We start from the raw sequence: 25,073 nt of genomic DNA on the forward strand, positions 1-25,073 counted from the left end.
AAGATGTGAATCCCAGGATTTTCCTTTCTCCAATAACATGCCTTGCCAGCAAAGGAGAGATTCCATCGCCGTTGAGAAATTAGACATTGTACTTGTCCTAAACTGAATTTTCCAGTGCAAGATCTTATGGGATCTTCATAAGACGTACTATTTTCAATAATCTGTATATGATTTAATACGTGTGCTATACTCATCCTCGCATTTTGAGCGGTGAATAGGCTTTTCTTCTCTTTATTTTGGGTTTCTTTCTTTTTTTCTTTCATTTTTTATTCCAACTCTGGTCACGGTCAAGAAGCTTCTTGGCCAACACCCACGGCTATGTATGCGCTACGGCTATATAAACACGACACCACACAATCGCCCTTGCCCAACATCAAACCATTGAAGTCTCTCTCTCACAGCATATAGACAAATAGATACAAACACGCAGAAGAAAAGATGGAGGCATCGATCCAGTCGATTGCGCTAGCAACGGTTCTAGCCGTTCTGACCACATGGGCATGGAGGGTGGTGAACTGGGTGTGGGTGAGGCCGAAAAGGCTCGAGAGGCTCCTGAGACAGCAGGGTCTCTCCGGCAAACCCTACACCTTCCTTTTCGGTGACCTCAAGGAGAACTCGCGGTTGCTCACAGAGGCCAACTCCAAGCCCATCGCCATCTCCGACGACATCAAGCCTCGTCTCTTGCCTTTCTTGCATCAATCCTCCCAAACCTATGGTATGTACTTCTTCATAGTATCACTCTGTGCGGCACTTATATTTTCCTTTTAATCAACACTCGCTTGGTTTCGCCCTTTGGTCGATGCTGTTTCTGATGGAGTTTCAGAACATTTGAATATACTATCCTTTATCTTGGAAATTCACACTTCCCTGTTTTGCATTTTTACGACCAAAGATGTTAATGCATCTCAATGCCTTTAAATAAGTGCTTATTTTGATATGCACACAATAAGGACATCTTACCATACAAAAGCGCATTAAATAAAACTTGCATGTGACCATGTCATGTGACATTTAAACAGTAATTACTAATTACATTGCCACACACACGCATATACAGAAGCACACCATAGCACAGATTTCTGGAGATAATTACCAAAAAGCAAAACGATCACAAATATATTGTATGAATGCCTTTTAGTCATAAATTTTTAATTTTACCAAATTAATCCTAAACCTTTTGACAATTTGTTAATATAGTCATTTCAGAAAATTTTAGCAAAAAATTGTAGATGTGGATGCCAGCCTTCTCATATGGCATGTCCAGCGTTAATGTGAATAGTTTTACAATTTAAAATAAATTTTCTGAAATTTATTCATTTTACCTTCTTCTTTTTTGCTATGGCCACACTTTGGCAAAAAATTGTTGATGTGGATGCCCGCCTTCTCATATGGTATGTCCGACATTGATGTGAATAGTTTTACAATTTATAATAATTTTTTCTGAAATTTATTCATTTTACCTTCTTTTTTTTGCTATGGCCACACTTTGGCAAAAAATTGTTGATGTGGATGACAGCCTTCTCATATGGTATGTCCGACATTGATGTGAATAGTTTTACAATTTATAATAAATTTTCTGAAATTTATTCTTTTTTCCTTTTTTTTTTTTAACTATGGCCACGCCCTTGCCAACTCTAGGCAAGGGTGTTTGGGCCCTCACATGTGGTTAGCGATCTCTGTTGGCCACCACCAAGGCCCTAGACCGGTGAAGGGAAAGAAAAGAAAAGAAAAGGAAAACAAATCAGAAAAAAATTGTAAATATTATCCACGTCAACGTTCACTATACCATATAAAAATGCTAAAAAGTAGTTCACGTTAGTGCCGGCCATGGTAATTATTATAACCATCTTTTCCCCTCGTCAATATGAATTAAGTCACCCATTTACATGCAATCCTAAAAAACAGCAGACCATGTATTTCATTTGGCTTCGTGGCTCTTACCAAGTGCATTGCAGGCAAAGACTCGTTCATGTGGATAGGACCAACACCGGGAGTGCGCATAACGAACCCCGAACAACTAAAGGAGATCTTCTCCAACATAAACGAATATCCCAAGCCAGGCCCCAATCCCCTGGTGAAGTTGCTCGGGGATGGACTCGTGAATCACGAGGGCGAGAAATGGACACGGTACAGAAAGATCATCAATCCAGCATTCCACATGGAGAAGTTGAAGGTACATGAAACTATTCCCTGGTCAACTGAATTGAACTACACACATTGATGCCTCAGGATTTCTCTTTTAAATCCTCCTTTGCTTTGGTCTGTTGCATTTGCAGCTTATGTTGCCCGCATTTTATTCAAGTTGCACTGAGATGGTTGGTAGATGGGAAAAATTGGTATCAGTAGAGAGATCCTGTGAGATCGACGCGTGGGTCGACCTTCAAAATTTGACCCGTGAGGTAATCTCTCGAACAGCGTTTGGCAGTAGCTTCGAAGAAGGCAAAAGGATCTTCGAACTTCAGGGGGAACAAGCCCATCTCGCGATAATAGCCCTTCAGTCGGTCTACATCCCTGGCTGGAGGTAAAATCGTTCATCATCCATAAGCTAATTGAATCTAAATGAGCTTATGGCTTACAATCATGACATTCCAAAAAAAAAACCAACTATTTGATTCAATGTTTCGCAGGTTTGTGCCAACTAAGATGAACAGGAGGATGAAGAACATAGATAAGGAAGTGCGGGCTCTGCTCATGGACATCATCCGCAGAAGAGAGAAAGCAATAAGGGAAGGGGAAGCTGCTGGCGATGATCTGCTGGGGCTGTTGCTGGAGTCAAACATGAAGGAGAATGTCGGGATGAGCCTTCACGATGTGATCGAGGAGTGCAAGCTTTTCTACTTCGCCGGACAAGAGACCACTTCGGTCTTGCTGGTTTGGACCATGGTCTTGTTGAGTGTGCACTCGGATTGGCAAGCACGAGCTAGGGAGGAGGTTCTCCAAATCTTCGGAAGCGGGAAACCTGACCCTGACGGCTTAAGCCACCTCAAGATTGTAAGTTCAATGCTCTTTTCCTCTTTTATGGAGAATGGGACTCAAAATAGGTCCAATCTAGAGAGTTCTTCACGAGCATCTTTTATCACATGACACATGATAATCATTCTATAATTACTGGATGCGATTTTCCGATCCTTAGTAGATGAAATGTTTGTTTAAAAATAATGTTATCCTATGAAGATGAACACGACAATGAACTGACAGGACAATTTCTTTGCACACTTGGAATTGAACTTGGATTTCCTCTCGACACATGAACCTGATTTTTTGGACAATAGCCTCAAGCCTCCCCCTTTTTTTTTCTGGATAAATTACAATATATTTCCATCTCTTTGAGGATACTGATATCATTCCAGCATCGTGATCGTTCATAGAATTCTTCTAAGGATTTGTCGCAATCAGGTCACAATGATCTTAAATGAGGTGTTGAGGCTATATCCACCGGTGACTGAGCTGGCGCGGAAGGTTCCTAAGGAAACAAAACTCGGGAAGCTGACCATACCGCCGGAAGTCCAGCTCTTAATGCCGACACTCCTCATCCACCATGATAAAGAACTTTGGGGCGAGGATGCCGAGGAGTTCAAGCCAGAGAGGTTTGCCGAGGGCGTGTCTAAGGCCACCAAAAACCAAGTCTCCTTCTTTCCATTCGGATGGGGCCCTCGTATATGCATCGGCCAAAACTTCGCGTTGATAGAGGCAAAGATGGCGCTTTCCATGATTCTTCAGCAGTTCACGTTTGAGCTCTCTCCATCTTATGCGCATGCTCCTTCTAATGTCCTCATCCTCCAGCCACGATATGGTGTTCAGGTCATCTTGCGCAAGGCAAACTAAAAGTTACAGATCAGGGTGACATGTAGCGTAGACAAATACGTGGATAGATATAATGTCACACTACACCATTTTCGAAGTTTGTACGTTGTTGTTTAAGAATAGAAATTTAGTGTTTGTAAACGTAATCAAATGGCCTCTTAACTAAGTGACCGGTTATTTTAGTTTGATAACAGCAAGACGCTGGATGTATCTGAATCATCCTTTCAGAAAAACCCCAGTAGAAGATAAGCTATGCTTTTTCCTAGTGCTATAATAAACCCATTTATTTCTTTTCAGATACTGATCTGGCCAATGACCAGTAAAGATGGCTTTATTATCCCTATTCTTCATATTTTTTAACGTGCACTAGAGGATACAAAAATTGAACCACATTTCTCCACAAAGGAGAAGAACCACACCAGCTTTATTTGTGCTAGAGACCTTCAACTGCTTGGTCCAAAGCAAATGGAGCCATTGCCGTTAGTGAAAGTTTGATTCGGGGATCATTTTTTCGTTGATTCCGGAATTTGGTCGTGCTGCATGGGAATTTCTGTGAAATCTTGATGAAATGCTTGTAGGGAATCTTTGGATTTTAATTTAGTCTTACAAATTGCTATCTTGGCTAATTCGCTCTAGCATGGGATGATGCGTTACAGATATTTCTTAAAAAAGAAGAAGAAGTCATTTTCCATTTCTTTCTTTTGCCTTGTTATTTTCAAATAATTTCCTATTCAATTCTATCGAAAACCCAAAAACGGTTGACTTTTATGTTAACTTATTGGTCAATCCATTGATCAAAAGTCAATTCCGAATCAAAAGTTGGCTTTTAACATAAAAAGATTATAAATGATTCTAATTTCACTCTAGCCAGGTTAGTTTTCAAAAATTTCAAAGATTTAACCCAAAATGTTGAAATTAAAAGTCAATCATATATTTGATTTTTGGATATAGGAAAACCAAGCTAAAAAACTAAAGAAATTCAAGTCGATCATTTGAGACTAATAATTAATTTCACGAATTAAAGTTCAATTTTACCATTAAACCTCGATTCATTTTATAGCATAAGAGTCGTGACATCAATTCAAAGTCAATTATGATACAATAAGTTACCCTAGGTATGAGCAATTAATCGAATAAGTGCCTCATGATATTACTTGAATTCAATTTCAATTAATTTGCGATTTCAATCAAGAAATTATGTGAAATTGCCCAATTTGGCCTAAAAAGTCCAATTGCATGTACCCATAATGCAAGTCTATTTTTTTTGTTAATTAAGTAATTAGGTCAATATAAAATAACCGAATTGTATTTATATGGTTTAATTAGCTTGCTTTCTTTAGAATCGGACCATTTTCCTCTAATTGAACAAGCTTTGTTTCCAATTTGATCCTTGAGGGTCTAAATTACATAAAATTTAGGACTTCAGGGGCCAAGATGCTTGAGACGTCGAATCAATCAAACTGGCATGCATTGTTCCCAGGACTGATCGGTTCGCGATACGACCTTGTTTCGAGGTGGAATTGTAGATCAAATTGGGGGGACCAATTGCAAGATTTTGGGACCGGAAATCAAACTGACTGGTCATGATACTAGGAACCGGATCAACCAACCAGTCTTGTTTGGTTTGATTTGGTCTGGTGGAATCAGTAAGTAAGCTATTTTATACCAAAAATAAATTAAACAGTGTTGCAGCTTGCTGCTTGTGGCACAGTGCATAAATACATGCGGCTTGCTGCTTGTCCCTAGGGAGTTTCCTCATCCACACAACAAGCTTTTCTCTATACTCTCTGTTATTAATGAAGTGACAGTTCATCAGCAAAGGTAAATGGCCTTTCTATTCTCTCAATCCTCCATGAAAGAGTACTTCTTCAGTAGGAGAGGGATAAGGCTTTGACTTGAGATTAAGCTGACAAGTCTTGCAATGAATGTCGGGTTAGTATCTTGAAAGGCTAATTCTCCTTTTTACCGGAAGTTCTCGCATTGACGATTTCTCATTTCCTTTCTTCCAAGGCTTGACTTGGGATACAACTTGTTGGGAGTAGGGTTTGGCTTGCCTCTTTTCACTTATTAGGAGGATAGGTTTCGTTGGTATTAGTTGAGCTTAAGAGGCTTCACTAATTGAATCCATCTATAAACCTAGATTCCAATGATCTTGTAACCAAAGCATCAGAACAAAGTTCTACAGTGACCCCTCTCAAGACTCAAGGCTCAACACCCAAGATTAGATTCTTTGTTCTTTAGCATCGAAAGCATGAATCACATCAATTCGACTACCATTTGCTACCAAACAAGTAGATCCAATTTGCTTCATATATTATAATTAGGGAAATTGGGAGGCATTAGGGTTTGTTTATCAAGAAATTTAAAAATATGTATTTAATATATATAATCAACCGGTCTAGTTTGATCGGTCTAATCGGACTAGTTCTCACATTATAACTAGGAACCAAACCGACCGGCCACCGGTTCCAAGAATGAGAATTAGGAACCGAACCACCCTCTCTGGGAATCGGCCAAAACTAGGGGGTTTGGTCAAGGAGGTTCTTAGTTCGGGCAATTCCCATTATACACCTCTAATTGGTCTAATCAATTTGACTAGCCACCGGCGAAGAGGTTGATTCGGCCCTCCACCGGTCAGCTCTTGGTGGCCGAGAACCACTAGTGAGTTTACCGTTGTGTGTTATTTTATTTTTATGCTTTTCAACTTTCCATATTTTGCAAAAATATCCATGGATTCTGTGAAATTACAAATGTACCTTTAATTAGGCCTTAATCACAAATTCTATTTAAACTTTTGATTTGGTACATCGACACCATCCGGATGATCATGTGATATATCTTGACTTAATCCATAATAAACTTAATTAGGCCATTCGATCAAGTTTTGACTATCAAATCAAACTGACGACCAAAATTTGATCTTAAAGGGGGACTAAATAAGATTTTTCCCTCCAAAACTTTGGAGGAGTATTTTTTTATTATCTGTTTTTTTAGATTTGAACAGGAATTTCTCTCTCAAAAACTCTCTCCTCTCTCTCTTTCCCATCACTTCTCTTTCCCTTTCTCTCTCTCTTGCACTCATAGATTGCTGCGTCGACCACTGCTCACGTGGAACCCCAACAAGCTGAGTACCAAGATCCACCAGCTCCTTTCTTCTCCCATTGTTGCTGCTTGGAGCCCCAATGATTGTCGGAGCTCCTCGATTAGCCCGATCAACCGATTGGACCAATCACCAACGCGAGTGCTTGTGATCCCAGTCGTCAGTTTAGCAACTGGTCGCAACAACCAACTGGCATCCCTCGACGTTGCCCCACCTTCGATCGTCTTCTTTAACCTATCTTGAAGAACCAAGTGATTGAAAAACCACTTAGCTACCACCGGAGGTCCTCCAATTGGCCAATCTCCTGTCGGTGGCTTGAACTGATTCAAAACAAATCGATTCTATCTAGCCATTGATTGGGGGCTTGATCGATGTCAATCCAATCCATCCAACCGTCCATGGCATCTCTTCAACAATCCTTGATGTTTGAGATCCATTCCATAGTTTAGGTTGTCAATCGACCGAGCTCGTTTCATTGAAATCACACAAGGGTAAACAATCAAAACTTGAATCCAATGAAACGAGATCAAGCCAATTGATTGGGGCCAGGACTCAAACCCTAGAACTATATCTCATGTTTAGATTTGTGATTTGGATGTGATGTTATGATATTTGATGATGTTGTGTTGATTGAAGCTGAGATTGAACATGATTTTACATAATCTACCTAGTTCTGCAAAAATCGCATGCTTGAAAGCGACTCTATATTAGGGCAAACCTGAGGTCCTAAATCTCGTTATTTGTCTCAAGCTTCAATTTTATTTATTATGGGCCTTAAATGGAGTTTGTTTGATACCTAAAGTGCATCTTGGAAGTTGGATGATTTTGCTAGATTTTCATGATATTATGGTATTTTGGTTTTCAAACATTTTTTTTTCTAACTTTCTATTGATTTTTGTGTTGAGATTTTGGAGATGGTTTCTCCACGGAAATTGTACAAAATTGTGTTGGTATAACATATTTTTTTTCTAGAATTTTTTAAGCAAATCTGATTAGGCTAAATATCATAATAACGTCACTATGTTGTTCTGTCCTGTTTGAGTTTGTAACACCCTGGGTTCGTCAATCTATACATATTATCCACTTTGAGCCCATTGGACCCTCATAGTTTTGTTCCTTTAGGCTTCACCCAAAAAATGTGTATGTATAGATAGAGAACCCAGAACCTTATAAGCCAGTCCAAGACTCCCCCTAGGCAATCTAGGACAAGAGACGCACCCCCTCCTTGTGCATGTCCAGGACCGAGGTGCGGATGCACTACTGTCCCTCCTTCCCACGCACTACCGCTTGGGTTGTCACACTTTTCACCACCCCTTAGGAGCACACCATCCTCACTGTAGCCCCATATGTGGTCGAGAGTCGGTTTTGATACTACCTGTAACAACCTAAATTCATCACTATACACATATTATCCACTTTGAACCCCATTGGACCTTCACATTTTTGTTTTTATGGGCTTCATCTAAAAAATGCATATATACAGATAGAGAACCTAGAATTAATCTAGTTCAAGACTTTCCTAAGGCAACGTGGGATAAGAGACGTGTTCCCTCCTTGCAAACGTCTAGAGACCGAGGCGTGGAAGCACCACCATCCCTCCTCCTCAGGCATCACCGCTTGGGCTTACACACTCTCCACCCTTTAGCGATGTGAAATAGGAGACATGCACTTAGCCTTATTGGTGTACTGTCGAGACGCAACCTCCTTGCCATCCCTCTATACCGTCATGAGTATAAATTGTTACATTCTCCACCCTTTAAGGCACAACACCCTCGCTATGGTCCCACACGTTGCAAGAGTTGGCTCAAATACTACATGATGTCAAACTACAAATCCTATAGAGATAGGGATGACACGACTGTCTTTCCACCTGAAGGACACAGTCTCAAATCGCCAAAATCTAAGTCCCCCACAATAACACTTTCTCTTTAATGGCCTCTAAAGGACCCAAAAAGATTGAAAAAGAGAGGGGTGAGTAACCACAAGCTCAATGAATAGTATATATCTTCTAAGCATAACTAGTAGTTCATAATCCAACTCATTAATATACATATCAAATTAAGTACATTCATTTCAACAAAGTTTTGTACATGTTAGAAATACACATTTAAATCTATTGTCATGATTCAAATATCAATGATCAGGTCAATCCAATCTTTCACTTAATATCAAATTATATTATGACAGAATGCCTTGTGATAATGCGATCAAGATTACCATTTTAGCAATGTCTCTACTTGTAAAACCATTGGCTCAATCAAAAGGATATCTTAAACTTGATATGCATACCCACAGCTCCTCCATAGGTTCACAACGATATTGAGCACCAAACTCACATCCTTCAATATCTAGAAATTCAATTTATAATCAATCTCATGATCTTCAATGTATTTTATAAACCAATCATATAAATTTTCGTAATTCAATCCATAAAATAAAATATACTTCACAAGACATTTTTCATAACATTTCGAAATCCATTTCATAAACCCTCGACATTTCAAGCGCCTTTCACAGAAGGTTTTTCAAATCATTATAGACTCATTGCATAAGCTAATTCGTAACACACACGCACATAGACACACAGACACACAGACACAGACACAGACACAGACACACAGACACAGACACACACACACGAGACACACACACACACACACACACACACGCGCGCACCGCACGCATGTACACAGACACACGAACACACACAGACACACACGAACACGGAGACACGAGACACGAGACACGAGACACGGAGACACGGGGAACACGCACACGGACAGACACACGTATTACACGTACACACACGAGACACACACACACACACACACATACACATACACACACACACACACACACACACACACACACACACACACACACACACACACACACACACACACACACACACACCATTCTCGAACAATTTCAAAATTCAAACCATTCTCGAACAATTTCAAAATTTCTTTCACAAATCATATTTACGACAAAATATCTTTCATAAAATCTTTCGCCAATACGAAAATGTAATAATTGGCTGATCTAGATTTTTATGCAATAAACATACTCCTTCGTTACTTATAATATCTCAAATCTCTACCATTTTCAAGATATAAGTTCACAAATTCGTAGAACATATAACAACATTCACCTAGATATGCCCCAAACCAAATAACAATGCTCAGTCGATCCAACGAACTCACATTCTTATAGTATAAGTGAGAAATAGTATCAAAACCAAGTAAAATGTTATCTCAACTACACTTGGCTAAACTAAACTTAAACGCCAACAAAATAACTTTTACGCGTCAACAAATTGCTCATCTGAAACAATTATTTAAATCAAAACTCAACACGGAACTTGGTCTTAGAACCCTAAAATCTCGCTTCGACAAAACCATTGCATCAAAATTACTCTTGTCAAAACCCACGGCTCTACAATGCCATAATTCATCATTTCCACGAAAACCCAAAACTTCACAACCCAAAAATCAGACTTCACGGCTCAATTTCCACATAACTTCAAAATTTTCCCCTATTTTGGAAAACTACCTTGATTGGATGAATGAGGAGCGCAAGTAGTTACTGGGCGTTGTGTTACATAGTCAAGTTGGTAAACTTAAGCCCTTTCTCTTCTCCCCTTTACTTTCTTCTTCCTTTTCTTTCTCGAATTGTTTCGAGCTCAGTCCCATGCTCACTTGTTTTGCTTTTGACTTTTCAACCCTCTTTCTTCTTCTTTGTTTTTTTATTTTTTTACTTTTTTTATTTTATCTTTGTTGACTTTGTTGACCAATGCTATTACAAGTCCAACTCATATTTTCTTTGAAATGAGGTGATGAACTTGTTTGATTGGATTTCCATCCTTCACATAAGTTGTAGTATATATCATAAGCTTTCTAACTAATATAATTTGCACCAAATGATTGTTGTTTATTAGGTCAATCACTTGTGTGAAGAGATGTTCGAACTGCTGCATTTTGTGACGTTGATGACATTATCTTGCTTTCTCATTTTCGTGTAGGCTTTTGTAAATCAAACTAGACTTTGGAGTCATCACAAAAAAATAATCGCGACATTGCATTTTATATGTAGGAATTTTTGTAGAACTTTCACATGTCATTAGATTATTGGAAACGATTTATATTCTATATAACCCTTGCTGCATTTGACTGATCATGTATCCGTAAAAACGTTTTCGTTTGAGCTCCTTGAAAGCGAAACTAGTGTATGATGTCTTCTAGACATATTTAGAGCATAGCACAAGCTTCGTAATGATGTATGGCATGCCTCACTTGAAGATGATTTCCTATATGAAAACCATTCACCAAGTTGACATGTCACAACCGAAATTATTGTGCATTTTGTCATGAGTGTTCTTTATGGTAAGTCGCCTGTCAATGTCAATGAACTTGTGTGACCTTTTGTACATCGATTTAGGGCTAAATGTCTTAACCAAACTTGATCATCACATTTAGCCCTACATTATGTTTGAATTGTACAATTTTCATGTATTGTTTAAGTAGCTTAACAAGCCAATTATCATGCATCATGCTCTGCCGTTCTTATGACTGATTTGCACACTTTTGCAATTGTCACTGTTTGACCATGAATTCGACCCTAACTAAACTTGACGTCTGTTAGAAAGTCTTATGGAACATCCTAATCTTTCTAATGACACTAAATTTGCATCATTTGATTTGTTTTCCATTTTTGCAAAGTTTGCCTTGAAATCTGCTATGAGTAAAATTCGGAATGCTCATTCTGCCTTTGTTGAGTCAGAACTTTTTATTTTTTCAATGGATTTTTCAGTAAGCATTTTGAGATCGAGTCGTTAATGAAACTTTTTTGTCTTTCTCATGTCTATATCGTGGTGAAATTTCAGAATTTTTAGACATCATCTACCAGGAAAAATTATTGTTGATTTGCCATGATGTCTAGCTACCTTTCTCTGTTTCCAATGTGATGCTACGTGTTCTTGAATTTTTATAAATTCATATGTAGCTCATCTTAAGAAACTTCCTTCAAATCTAATCTAAATCCCCCCAAAAAGGGAAAATATATGTGCTTGCTTTGGATAGAAAACACTACTTTGCTTGGAGACCAGGTTCTCGATTTCTTGTTTGACCTTCAATTACGTGGCATGTGATTAGCATCCGAGCCCTCGTAAAAAGGGGGGAAAAAGAGAGAAGAAAAGTAATTAATAATGACCACTGGGAGTCAAGCTTCTGGTAGATTTTTCAAATGCTTTTGGGCCAAGGATTTTACCATCAAACACGGTTGCAAAATTATTTATTAGGTATAGTTATTTCGAATTTGATACAACACTTGCCAAAGGCTTTTTACACCGTCTCGTTGGACATAATATGAGTCCCAAGTTTTTCCTTCCTCCATAACAAGTCTTGCTAGCAAAGGAGAGACTCCGTCCTTTTGAGAAATTATTCATTGTACTTGTCCTAAATTGAATATTCTACTGCCACATGAGACTGTTGAGGTTGTTCTTGGTTGGTGGTTAGTTTATAAGTGTGAGGGAAAGTCTCACCTCTTGAACTAACATTTTGATTGAGAGAGGTCTAAAACTACTCAACACTAGTATCCAACAAATTTGGACCCATCAATTATATGAGAGAGTTATGAGGTATTGTGCCTCTGAACTAGGCTTGATATGTGAACAGAAGATTATTGAGGTGGTCCAGAAACACCTAATATAGATGCATCATTTTCAATAATCTATATTCGATTCATTATGTGTGCTATACTCATCCTAGCATTGAGCGGTGAATACTTTTTTCTTCATTTTATTTTGGTCCTTCTATTTTTCCTCTCATTTTAATTCGGGTCATGGTCAAGAAGCTTCTTGGCCAACATGCACATGGCTATGTATGGGCCATGGCTATATAAACACGACACCACAAAATCGCCCTTGCCCGACATTATCATCACATTAAGGTCTCTCTCTCTCTCTCTCTCTCTCTCTCACGCACACACGGAGACACGCAGACCCACGTACGGACAAACAAATACGCACACAAAGAAGAAGAAAACATGGAGGTATCAATCCAGTCAGTTGCAGTAGCGACGGTTCTGGCCGTCCTGACCACATGGGCATGGAGGGTGGTGAACTCGGTGTGGTTGGGCCGAAGAGGCCGGGAGGCTCTTGAGATAGCAAGGCCTTTCCGGCAGACCCTACACCTTCCTGTTCGATGACCTCAAGGAGAACTCACGGTTGCTCAAGGAAGCCAACTCCAAGCCTATCACCATCTTCGACGACATCAAGCCCCGTCTCTTGCCCTTCTTGCATCAATCCTCCCAAACCTATGGTATGCACATCTTCATGTTATCACTCTTTGTGGCACTAATATATTCCTATTCATTAACACTCGCTTGGTTTCGTCGATTGGTCGATGCTATTTCTGATGGAGTTTCAAAACATTGAATTTATTGTCCTTTCTATTAATTAAATTAATGCTTCCCCGTTTTGAGTTTTGGCAACCAAAGATGTTAATACATCTCAAGTCCTTTAAATATGCTTATTTCGATATACAAGGGATATCTTACTCTACAAAAGTGAACATCAAATAAAACTTCCATGCGACCATGTCGTTTGACATATATTTGCACAACACAACATGAATTTCTGGGGATAATTACAAAAAAAGAAGAAGTTCTAAACGTGTTATAAATATGCCAATTTAGTTTTATATTTTTCAATTTTGTCAATATAATCTTAAATATTTTGACAATTTGCCAACACAGTCATTTTGGTCGATGTAGACATGGGTCATCCTAAATTTTTGCAGTTTTTAATAATTTTTATATTTTTTTTTTCCGTGGCAATACCCATGCCAGCCTTAGGCAGGGGTGTCTGGGCCTTACACACGAAGACCGAAACAGGGGCGTCCCGAGTGGCGACTACAGGCACCAGTACGGCACCTTCCAAGGCGTCGCCAACTACCCGCTGCACTAGCAGCCGGCGATCGGCTACCCCAGCCGGCTCCTCCGCCGGGCGCCACCGATCCCCCGCCCCCGCCCACTATTACCATCATGGGTATCACAACGTCCCAGGTACAAAGTCGCTTCCTTTGGAATCGCTTGCTAGCAGAGTTAACTTCAGGATGTAAACGGGCTGTCGGTGAAAGTTCGATTCAGGGATCATTTTTTTTTCCGTTGATCCTGGAATTTGGTCGTGGTGCATTTGAAATTTCTGTGTGATCATGATGGAATGCTTCTAGGGAATCTTGGGATTTTGATTTTGTCTTATGAACTGCCAATATGCTCACCTCTGTCTATTCACTCTAGCATGGAATGATGTATTAATGGATATGGTTTATCCGGTGGGTTTAGTTTTTTGGCGAAAGGTTCAGCATCCTCATCTTTTGAGACATTGGATGTATGGGGGCGTGGGAGAGGAGTCCATGGAAGATGTTGAAATTATGTGAAATTAATCGGACCAGCACGTTTGTCCTCGTTTTGTTGACTCCTTTGAACGTGGCCTCTTTAGCTGTCAATCATGCTCATACAGAGGAGAATCATATGTTTTGCCCGATGTGTTGTCCCAGGGTTCTCAGAGTTTAAGTCAGATAAAATGCGGAAGCCACTGGTGTCTCGAGTAAAATGCTGTCTACAGAGTATAAATATGGCTCCACCTATGTGTTCACCTTATTTTGAAGTCATAAGTGCTCAGATGCGTTTCCAGTTGTGAATTACGTCTAGATAGGAGCAGCAAGAGGAAGATGAGTAATTTTAGCCAGCAAATACTGTGACTGATGGGGTTTTCTTCACCGTAGGTGGTGAAATGATCTATTGTATCCTTTTAAACTTGATCAGATTCTGTAGGACTCAAAAATTGGAAAATGTGTCTCTGAAACCTTTTCTCCTCGGTCCTCTTTTCACCTTTCTCGAATAGATAACTTACGGGAACATTGAGAACTAAGTATGCCCATATTGATGATTTTACTGATTGCCCTGACGAAACAAAAATGATTGATGATCTTCATTCTGTATGCTTTGCAACATTTTACTGGGGGAGATTTCATTTCACGGAAAAAATTCAGGTTATGCTGTTGCTGAAGGAAGACCAGTAAGAGAATCACGGCTGCCTTGCTGTGGTATTGGAGTTGGATGGTTTCTGTAAGTTACTTTCTTTACTCGTGGGTTGGATTTCATGTATTGGCTGGCGCATAGCCAACTGCGAAGCATGATGGAGTCAACAGTCCCTATAACTACAAGGACTGCGTGACAATTCTTGAGCCTGGATGTAGCAGATTCTTATGCTTCATGAGTTCAACATTTGTATATTTTGTGATTCTTATTGGTACCTGGCCTTCAAGTTTGAAACCAGAGAAATCCCATGTGATGGTTCTTTTACCGAAATCTGAGCCTTATATTCATCATAATTTCCATAACTTTATGATCATCAGCTAATTTAGGATGTCTGCTTTGTTGAAGGTTTATCCTTGGCTTCTTCCTTGGTGCCATCCCTTGGTACATTGGACTACTTCTTCTTGTCTGTGGAAGGATAGACTACCGGGAAAAGCCTGGATATATTGCTTCTACAATTGCTGTAAGTCTCTATCTTTCTTCTTTCACAAAAATAGCTACATTCGCTTGTTTGTTACTTCCAGGTAATTTATATGTTCATGCCCCTACCCTCTGGTGCGTGCTTACGCACTCAGGTGTGCATACTGGCACCTATAGTCGTCTGCCTTTGTTGTACTCTGTAGAATTAATATCGTCATTCGTCTTACTATGTACCTCTTCCATCAGAGCAGTTCAGTAATACATCACATAAGTTATTGACTTCTCTCCCTTGTCCAAAAACGTGTCTCATGTACAGCTGTATATATGGTTCTTTCTATCCCGAATATACCACATAACACGTTAATTGAGGAAGCCTCTACTGTCTTCTAGCTTATCATTGTCCGGCCCTCTAATGACTTCTTATTCCTGGCAATGCCTATGTTAGTTTATCCTCTAAAATGAAATCCATGTTCCCTGTTGATATGGAACTTCAGGACTGCAGAGTAGATGCTTTTCTATATGATTCTCTTGAGTAGGGAAAAAGTTTGTCTGGCACATTCCTTCATATAGATCTTTTGTATGCATCTCTAAACCTCTGTATTTATGAGCCATTTTGAATCCTGGCCTTTGCTTTTCATTACATCCCTCTCTTACATGTACATGTTCGATTCATTTGTGATGGACAAAAACTGAAAATTCCTGCAATGTCCATACGCAGGCAATCCTGGCAACAATTGCAATTGTCCTTGGTGTCACGAGAGAAGCCGATGATTGTTAACATCATAGCAAATGGCCTTAATAGGTATCTGAAAATGGCATGGTTCATGCGATCTAGCTGGTGACTACATGAACAGATGGGGCCATCACGTTATCAACTGTAATTAATCACAATTTTCCTTCTGTCAGGTGAGCAAGGAAAACAGCGTGATTGTTTTGGTCCGAGAAATCCATGTTTTGGAATTATTCCTAGTTTTCAAGGATCGTTTTGTGGAATTAAGAACAAGGTTCTCCTGTCTATATTTATGCAAGAACGGAAGTCTAAGACTCTCGACTCAATTGTACATTTCATCAAAAGAAAATGGCGATACCATTTTAGTTTCGGTCAAATCATCCTTCATCAAATTGGAAGAATTAGGCCTTGTTTGTTAGAAAGGAATCGGTTTGGAATGTAATTGTTACTTGGAGATGCGATTTTATTTTCTTTGTTCTCGGGAAAGATGTGGAGTGCTCCTCCATCGAACAAGGAGAATAGCCAGTCCATGGCTCCGCTTATGGTGTGGCCAAGATGGCTGTTAAATAATGACTAGAGTTTAAGTGTTTGTAAAAACACGATTCACTAGATTTTTAAAGATTTAAAAAAGAGAAAAAATAGAGACAAATTTTCAGAAGCCGAATTATTTTCGTGGGCCCAAGTCAAGACTTTTGACTTCTTGGGCACACACACATGCGTACAAAATTCCAAGGCAGCGTTATTATTTCGTTTCTTTTAGCAGATGAAGTTAAAAAAGGGAAGCTTCTGCACGTAAAGCTAAAAGAGGTGGGCTCAGGTCAAAGTTTTGACCTTTTGGGCACACGTATAAAATAGATTAGTACGTCTTTATTCCTTTGGTGAGGGCTGCTGGAACCCCACGTGGACCTGCTGCCGCACAACGTCAAGTGAAGCCACCCACGCTCCCACGCGATTAAGAAAATGAGTTCTTTTTCGATGTTTTGTTTTGAGTTTGAACGCGTGGTAGCTTTACGCCGTGAGTTTATATTTAAGTAAGTTATTTATTTATAAATATTTTGGGTTGGGGTTAAATTTAGGTATTGAAAACACTTGAGCGTGTGAGTGATTATAAACTCTAATTTCGATTATAGTGGATTATTCTTTTGAATTTCTCTTCATGGACGTAAGATCGATACTCGGCGAATCACGTAAATTTATGGTGTCCTTATTATTTCTCATTTATTTCTCTGGCGATTTCGCGTTGACGTAAATTGTAAGATCTTGTCATTTTCACGTATTATATTCTAACAATAGCCAATCCATTCATTGGGGCAAAATAATAAGAAAATTAATTACATACAATGATTTTGAGTATACCCTTTATTTTTGTTGTCTCACATTATCCATTTTAAAGACATTTTAACATGTTCCAATCCAAAATATGCAAGCACAAGAAAAGGAATCGCTATGTTCTTTCTAAATTAATTTTTCCGAGCAAATGCAGGAATTGCAATGCGTATGTCATTTCAGTTTCTCGTTTCGTTTTCTTCCATGCCTTCCTTTGTTTCATTTCTCAGTCATTCCAAGTCATCAGTTATGGGATAGTATGTGAGCATAGATGTTTTCTTGAGAGGAGACAAAAAAAAAAAAAAAAAAATAGGAAATTTGCGGTTTTAGATGTTGTTGCTCCATGAAACTTAATCATGAAGTTATGGTCCGTGGATGCAAAATGAAAGAGCCTTATCTGTTTGGCCACCGAGGAGTCAAGATCACCTTGCTTTCCAAGCAAACAGCATTCTTTTTTCTTTTCTTTTTTTGGGTCGAAGTAGCAAATGCTAATCGAAAAGACGCTTTTCTAGAAGTCCAAGACATGGTGATTATAAATTGTCGTCGAACCGCTTTTAACAAGGCGTCGTTGACTACGTCTGCCTTTTCGGCCAAATGCCAGCACGCGCTCCTGCATACGTAGGGGATGACGTTTTACTGGGGAATTTGTCGGCATTCGAGATTTTAACTCCATTCGTCTTTCTTGCCGGCCAGGATACATGATTTGATGCGTCTGAGTTAAATTGCACTGCCTTTCCGGTTTTATATCCATTCCGTCGGCCATCTCCAAACAGCTTTTGTCAAAAGCCAAGAAAAAGCTTGAAAACAATAATTTAAAAATATTTACATAATTCTTTTTAGGATTTATAAACATTCAAAATAATGAAATGAAATGACGTGGAGTGTTTTCTTTTTTCTTTTTTTTTTTTTCAAATCTTGCCACCTTGCACCTATCCTTTTGGCCTTAAAACGTAGGGGATGACGTTTTACACGGGAAATTGTCAGTGTTTAAGATTTTGACTCGATGTGTCTTTCTTATTCGTCACGAGACATGATTTGATGCGTCACAGCTAAATCACACAATATCTCCGGTTTTATATCCATTTGGTGGGCCATCTCCAAATAACTTTCGTCAAAACCCAAGAAAAAGCTTGAAAACAAGAATTTCAAAAATATTTACATAATTTTTTAGGATTTTATGAACATTAAAATTAACGAAATGAAATGATTAGGAGTGGTTTTTATTTTTTTTTTTTTTCAATTCATGCCACCTCGCACCTACCATTTTAGCCTTTATATAATGTAGAATGCTTGAAAACTTCAAAAATTGCTTTACACTGATGTGTCAAGGCACATGTAATTCTTCCACAATTATTTAAAATATATATTAGAATTTTAAATTTTAACGGAAAAGTAAGAAAAAGTTACTTTTAACTTGTTAGAATTCGCAATGAACAAATTCTAATATATTCATACATTTCAAGGAAAAATAAACAGCAATGGATCTTTTTTCAATTCTTGTACCATAACTTGATAAATGTCCTTACTATCTATAGTGATGGTTGAATGGCATGAGTTGATGTTTCTAGAACATAAGCTCGTGAGTTCAAGCATATGCTCATTAGTAATTTGAGTGTTATGCTGGGGAGTTGAGGTAAAAGGACTCGCCCACCTTAACTTGTCACAAGTGGTGCTTAGTGAAGATTCCTTCACAATCTTCAACCTAGAATTTTTTAATAGGTGCCATAATAATGTCCGGAGAAAGTATCCTAATGATTGTGCTTCTCGACTTATTTGGGACTCTATATGAAATGGTTCAAATATATGGAAAGTTATCTCTAATCTTATAGAACGATGCAAAACACTTTGCTTAGGCAATGTGTGAAATAATTGAAGCTCTCACTTTTCAATATCTTATAATCTTGATTTTATATCGAATGATGCTTATATAGAATGATCAAGGCATTCGTATTAGGCCTCCTTTTATGCGAAAAAAGAGCGATAACTAACGTAATACGTGGTCCATCCATAATTTGGAATGGTCACGATTCAACCATTTTATGTAGCAAGTAATGTTAGAGATACCAAAATTCGTATGCTAAATAAATCTATGAAATTACACAGAAAATGATAAGTGATTATTTAAGTTAGTGGATTCGTTTAAGCACTTTGAAATTTTATTGGACATTAACAAGGAAAACGATGGTTAGTTTTGGTAATAGGGAGTTTGTCATTTATTACACCAATGGTAGGTGTAATCTACATTTCAAGTTTTCAACACACAAAACTTAATTACAAGTCACAAAATAGATAATTGCTTCGTCCCGTAATCAAATGTACTCATAATTTTGGTCAGGCTGGCTATGAAAATCAAGTCTAACTCCCCCCAAAAAAGGAAAAAGACTCCTTTGCAGTTCTCTTCGCAATATATGTGCTTGCTTTGGATAGAAACACTAGTTTGCCTTGAAAATTACAAAAAAAGTCTTAAATATATTGCAATTATGCCAATTCAGTCATAAATTTATTTTTTTAACCAATTGAGTCTTAAACCTTTTACAATTATTCTCGACCAGTCCATCCAACCAAAATTGGCCGGCCGAAGCTAGCTAGCACCCACGACCTTTTTTAATAATATTTTATCTTTTGAAATATTTTATTATGTTTTTTTAATCTTTCTTTCCTTTTTTTCTCCTTTTTTTCCCTTCTCTCTCTCCCTCCTTCCTCCTCCTCTCCTCCTCCCTCCTTCTTCATTTGGCTCCGGTGATCCACCAGAGGGGAGGGCTAGCCGATCGCCCCGGATTGAGGCGGGCGAGCTAGCTCGCCTCACCGTCGCTAGGTGAGGGCAAGCTTGCCTAGCCACCGGTAGGGCTCGCCCTTGCCAGATTTGGTGAGGGGGTCTTGCCGTCACTTTGGGTTTGGCGAGGCGAGCCCCGCCGGATTTGGTGAGGGCTCACCTCACCAGCTCGTGAGCTCGCACGGCGATGGCGGAGCGAGCTCTCGTCGGAGTTGGCGAGGGCTAGCCTCGTGGTCGCCGGGCAAGGTGAGCCCTTGCCAAATCCTACAAGGGGGCTTGTCGTGTCTAGCAAGGCCCTCCTCACCGAATATGGCGAGGGCTCTCCTCACTTGACGACCGCGAGGTGAGCCTCGCCAACTCCAACGATGGCTCGCTCCACCGTCGCTCGGTGCGAGCTCATCGACTAGTGAGGTGAGCCCACTGGATCACCTCAGTCCAGTGATCGGAGGAGGGAGGAAGAAGGAAAAGAGAGAAGGAAAAAAATAAAAAAGATAAAAAAAGAAAAAAAAAGATTAAAAAAATTAATAAAATATTTCAAAAAAATTATTAAAAAAGGTTGCGGCGTCGGTCGACTGAATTGGTCGAAAAAATAAATTTAGGACTGAATTAGCATAATTGTAATAGGTTTAGGACATTTTTGGTAATTTTCCCTGGAGGTCAAGTTCTCCATTTTTTCTTTTACCTTCAATTACATGGCATGTGATCAACATCAAGGGGGAAAAAGAGAGAAGAAAAGCAATTGATAACAAACGCTTATTTCTCATAGATTTTTTTCCAAATGCCTCTAGGCTAAGGATATTAGCATCTATTATATTATCATGAGGTCATCGAAGGTCATGTTGAGATTGGATGGCCTTCATATGAGAATAATCTATCAATTATGATGAATGGACATTTTCACCATTTACTAATCAATTTTTTGAAAGTCGAATATGTGGATAAATTTGGAAAGACATATAGGCACTTGACAATATTGATATGCAACATATTTAACAGATCACAGTCATATTCAATAAAGTGAAGTCAAAGGCCATATGGGGGGATGCAACGTGGAAATAGGCGGTTTGGCAACTTCAAAGAGTCTTACCTTGAAATCGACAAGGATGAGTCGGATGGAAAGAACAATGAAATTACAAGAACTTCTGGAAGGAATCTAACCTTGTCTAGTGATTTGCTGTCATGGCAATCCCTATGGACCTATACTAAAAAGAAAAAAAAAAACTTGTCTCCAATGGCATGGGATTTTCTTAGAATATGTGCAATACAGTAACTTATTTCCAAGAACATGGCGATATTAATTAAGGAAGTTATAGTAGAGATCATGCTAAAAACACTTCAGGAGAAGCTCTTCTATATGCTTTTGCAAAAATGAAGTTAACCAACGTAATCGATGCACTTAGATACCGCATGAACAAGGAACTCGCATGGATAACAATGACTCCTTGCCTTATCTTCGCCTCTATCCCCATAACGAGCCAAAGTTGCAGCCAGAGAGCGAACAAAAGCTAGAAAACAATCGAAACGACAACCTGTTGCTCTATTCGCAACCGTTCAAGTTGATGTTATATGTACATTATGAGATGATAAACTGCAGATAGTCAAACAATATTGCAATTTTTTTTATTAGGCATAAGTATTTCAAATTTGATACAACACTTGTCAAAGTCTTTTTACACCATCATGATGAACAAGATGTGAATCCCGGGTTTTTCCTTTCTCCAATAACACGCCTTGCCAGCAAAGGAGAGATTATTTTCAATAATCTGTATATGATTTAATACGTGTGCTATACTCATCCTCGCATTTTGAGCGGTGAATAGGCTTTTCTTCTCTTTATTTTGGGTTTCTTTCTTTTTTTCTTTCATTTTTGATTCCAACTCTGGTCACGGTCAAGAAGCTTCTTGGCCAACACCCACGGCTATGTATGTGCTACGGCTATATAAACACGACACCACACAATCGCCCTTGCCCAACATCAAACCATTGAAGTCTCTCTCACAGCATATAGACAAATAGATACAAACACGCAGAAGAAAAGATGGAGGCATCGATCCAGTCGATTGCGCTAGCAACGGTTCTAGCCGTTCTGACCACATGGGCATGGAGGGTGGTGAACTTGGTGTGGCTGAGGCCGAAAAGGCTCGAGAGGCTCCTGAGACAGCAGGGCCTCTCCGGCAAACCCTACACCTTCCTGTTCGGTGACCTCAAGGAGAACTCGCGGTTGCTCACAGAGGCCAACTCCAAGCCCATCGCCATCTCCGACGACATCAAGCCTCGTCTCTTCCCTTTCTTGCATCAATCCTCCCAAACATATGGTATGCACTTCTTCATAGTATTACTCCGTGTGGCACTTATATTTTCCTTTTAATTAACACTCGCTTGGTTTCGTCCTTTGGTCGAAGCTGTTGCTGATGGAGTTTCAGAACATTTGAATATACTATTCTTTATCTTGAAATTCATACTTCCCCGTTTTGCGTTTTTGCGACCAAAGATGTTAATGCATCTCAATTCCTTTAAATAATTGCTTATTTTGATATGCACACAATAAGGACATCTTACCTTACAAAAGCGACATTAAATAAAACTTGCATGTGACCGTGTCGTGTGACAGCAGACCATGTATTTCATTTGGCGCCGTGGCTCTTACCAAGTGCATTGCAGGCAAAGACTCGTTCATGTGGATAGGACCAACACCGAGAGTGCGCATAACGAACCCCGAACAACTAAAGGAGATCTTCTCCAACATAAACGACTATCCCAAGCCAGCCTCCAATCCCCTGGTGAAGTTGCTCGTGGATGGACTCGCGAATCACGAGGGCGAGAAATGGGTACGGCACAGAAAGATCATCAATCCAGCATTCCACATGGAGAAGTTGAAGGTACATGAAACTATTCCCTGGTCAACTGAATTGAACCACACACATTGATGCCTCAGGATTTCTCTTTTAAATCCTCCTTTGCTTTGGTCTGTTCCTTTTGCAGCTTATGTTGCCCGCATTTTATTCAAGTTGCGCTGAGATGGTTGGTAGATGGGAAAAATTGGTATCAGTAGAGAGATCCTGTGAGATCGACGCGTGGGTCGACCTTCAAAATTTGACCCGTGAGGTGCTCTCTCGAACAGCGTTTGGCAGTAGCCTCGAAGAAGGCAAAAGGATTTGCGAACTTCAGGGGGAACAAGCCCAGCTCACGATAATAGCCTTTCAATCGGTCTACATCCCTGGCTGGAGGTAAAATCGTTCATCATCCATAAGTTAATTGAATCTAAATGAGCTTATGGCTTACAATCATGACATTCTAAAAAAAGTCTGACTATTTGATTCAATGTTTCGCAGGTTTGTGCCAACTAAGATGAACAGGAGGATGAAGAGCATAGATAAGGAAGTGCGGGCTCTGCTCATGGACATTATCCGCAGAAGAGAGAAAGCAATAAGGGAAGGGGAAGCTGCTGGCGATGATCTGCTGGGGCTGTTGCTGGAGTCAAACATGAAGGAGAATGTCGGGATGAGCCTTCACGATGTGATCGAGGAGTGCAAGCTTTTCTACTTCGCCGGACAAGAGACCACTTCGGTCTTGCTGGTTTGGACCATGGTCTTGTTGAGTGTGCACTCGGATTGGCAAGCACGAGCTAGGGAGGAGGTCCTCCGAATCTTCGGAAGCGGAAAACCTGACCCTGACGGCTTAAGCCACCTCAAGATTGTAAGTTCAAAGCTCTTTTCCTCTTTTGTTGAGAATGGGACTCATAATAGGTCCGATCTGGAGAGTTCTTCACGAGCATCTTTTATCACATAACGCATGATAATCATTCTATAATTACTGGATGCAATTTTCTGATCCTTAGTAGATGAAATGTTTGTTTAAATATAATGTTATCCTATGAAGATGAACACGACAATGAAGTGACAGGACAATTTCTTTGCACACTTGAATTGAACTTGGATTTCCTCTCGACACAAGAACCTGATTTTTTGGACAATAGCCTCCAGCCCCTTTTTCTGGATAAATTACAATATATTTCCATCTCTTCGAGGATATTGATATCATTCCAGCATCGTGATCGTTCATAGATGCTCCTACATGCGCATCTCTACCATATGAATTCTTCTAAGGATTTGTCGCGATCAGGTCACAATGATCTTAAATGAGGTGTTGAGGCTATATCCACCGGCGACTGATCTGGTTCGGGAGGTTCTTAAGGAAACAAAACTCGGGAAGCTGACCATACCCACGGGAGTCCAGCTCTCAATGCCGACACTCCTCATCCACCATGATAAAGAACTTTGGGGCGAGGACGCCGAGGAGTTCAAGCCAGAGAGGTTTGCCGAGGAGTGTCCAAGGCCACCAAAACCAAGTCTCCTTTTTCCGTTCGGATGGGGCCCTCGTATATGCATCGGCCAAAACTTCGCTTTGATAGAGGCAAAGATGGCGCTCGCCATGATTCTTCAGCAGTTCACGTTTGAGCTCTCTCCATCTTATGCGCATGCTCCTTCTAATGTCATCACCCTCCAGCCACGATATGGTGTTCAGGTCATCTTGCGCAAGGCAAACTAAAAGTTACAGATCAGGGTGACATGTAGTGTAGACAAATACGTGGATAGATATAATGTCGCACTACACCGTTTTCGAAGTTTGTACGTTGTTGTTTAAGAACAGACATTTAGTGGTTGTAAACGTAATCAAATGGCCTCTTAACTAAGTGACCGGTTAGTTTAGTTTAATAACAGCAAGGCGCTGGATGTATCCGAATCTTCCTCTCAGAAAAACCCCAGTAGAAGATAAGCTATACCTTTTCCTAGTGCTATAATAAACCCATTTATTTCTATTCA

General features: G+C 39.6%; 2 protein-coding genes across 4 annotated transcripts; both read left to right on the top strand.

The window, feature by feature from the left end:
* Positions 1 to 393: 393 nt before the first annotated feature.
* LOC104448629 (cytochrome P450 72A15) lies at positions 394 to 25,073 on the top strand. Of its 3 annotated transcripts, none has more exons than XM_018876275.2 (5): positions 394 to 715; positions 22,912 to 23,129; positions 23,233 to 23,477; positions 23,583 to 23,946; positions 24,373 to 25,073. In XM_018876275.2, exons 1-5 carry the CDS (start codon positions 439 to 441, stop codon positions 24,796 to 24,798), a joined length of 1,530 nt encoding a protein of 509 aa, XP_018731820.2. In that variant the 5' UTR covers positions 394 to 438; the 3' UTR covers positions 24,799 to 25,073. The 3 variants fall into 3 exon arrangements, with proteins under 3 accessions (XP_018731820.2, XP_010060784.2, XP_039168076.1); XM_010062482.3 differs by lacking the exons at positions 22,912 to 23,129; positions 23,233 to 23,477; positions 23,583 to 23,946; positions 24,373 to 25,073 and adding exons at positions 1,956 to 2,173; positions 2,277 to 2,521; positions 2,628 to 2,991; positions 3,397 to 3,972; XM_039312142.1 differs by lacking the exon at positions 394 to 715 and adding an exon at positions 22,239 to 22,565.
* LOC108957040 lies at positions 12,947 to 16,518 on the top strand. The gene is made up of 6 exons (XM_039310820.1): positions 12,947 to 12,952; positions 13,068 to 13,221; positions 13,751 to 13,966; positions 14,956 to 15,031; positions 15,350 to 15,464; positions 16,140 to 16,518. The coding sequence occupies exons 1-6, from the start codon at positions 12,947 to 12,949 to the stop codon at positions 16,197 to 16,199; spliced, it is 627 nt and encodes a 208-aa protein (XP_039166754.1). The 3' UTR covers positions 16,200 to 16,518.

Source organism: Eucalyptus grandis, chromosome 1 (genome assembly GCF_016545825.1).
Source record: "Eucalyptus grandis isolate ANBG69807.140 chromosome 1, ASM1654582v1, whole genome shotgun sequence".
Classification (NCBI taxonomy): Eukaryota; Viridiplantae; Streptophyta; class Magnoliopsida; order Myrtales; family Myrtaceae; genus Eucalyptus; species Eucalyptus grandis.

Excerpts from the sequence above, each read along its gene's own strand:
- LOC104448629 (XM_010062482.3), top strand. The coding sequence starts at position 439 with ATGGAGGCATCGATCCAGTCGATTGCGCTAGCAACGGTTCTAGCCGTT. Across the intron at positions 2,522-2,627 it reads GTCTACATCCCTGGCTGGAG|GTTTGTGCCAACTAAGATGA; the intron begins GTAAAATCGTTC and ends AATGTTTCGCAG. Across the intron at positions 2,992-3,396 it reads GCTTAAGCCACCTCAAGATT|GTCACAATGATCTTAAATGA; the intron begins GTAAGTTCAATG and ends TGTCGCAATCAG.
- LOC108957040 (XM_039310820.1), top strand. Across the intron at positions 13,967-14,955 it reads TGGGTATCACAACGTCCCAG|GTTATGCTGTTGCTGAAGGA; the intron begins GTACAAAGTCGC and ends GAAAAAATTCAG. Across the intron at positions 15,465-16,139 it reads ATATTGCTTCTACAATTGCT|GCAATCCTGGCAACAATTGC; the intron begins GTAAGTCTCTAT and ends GTCCATACGCAG.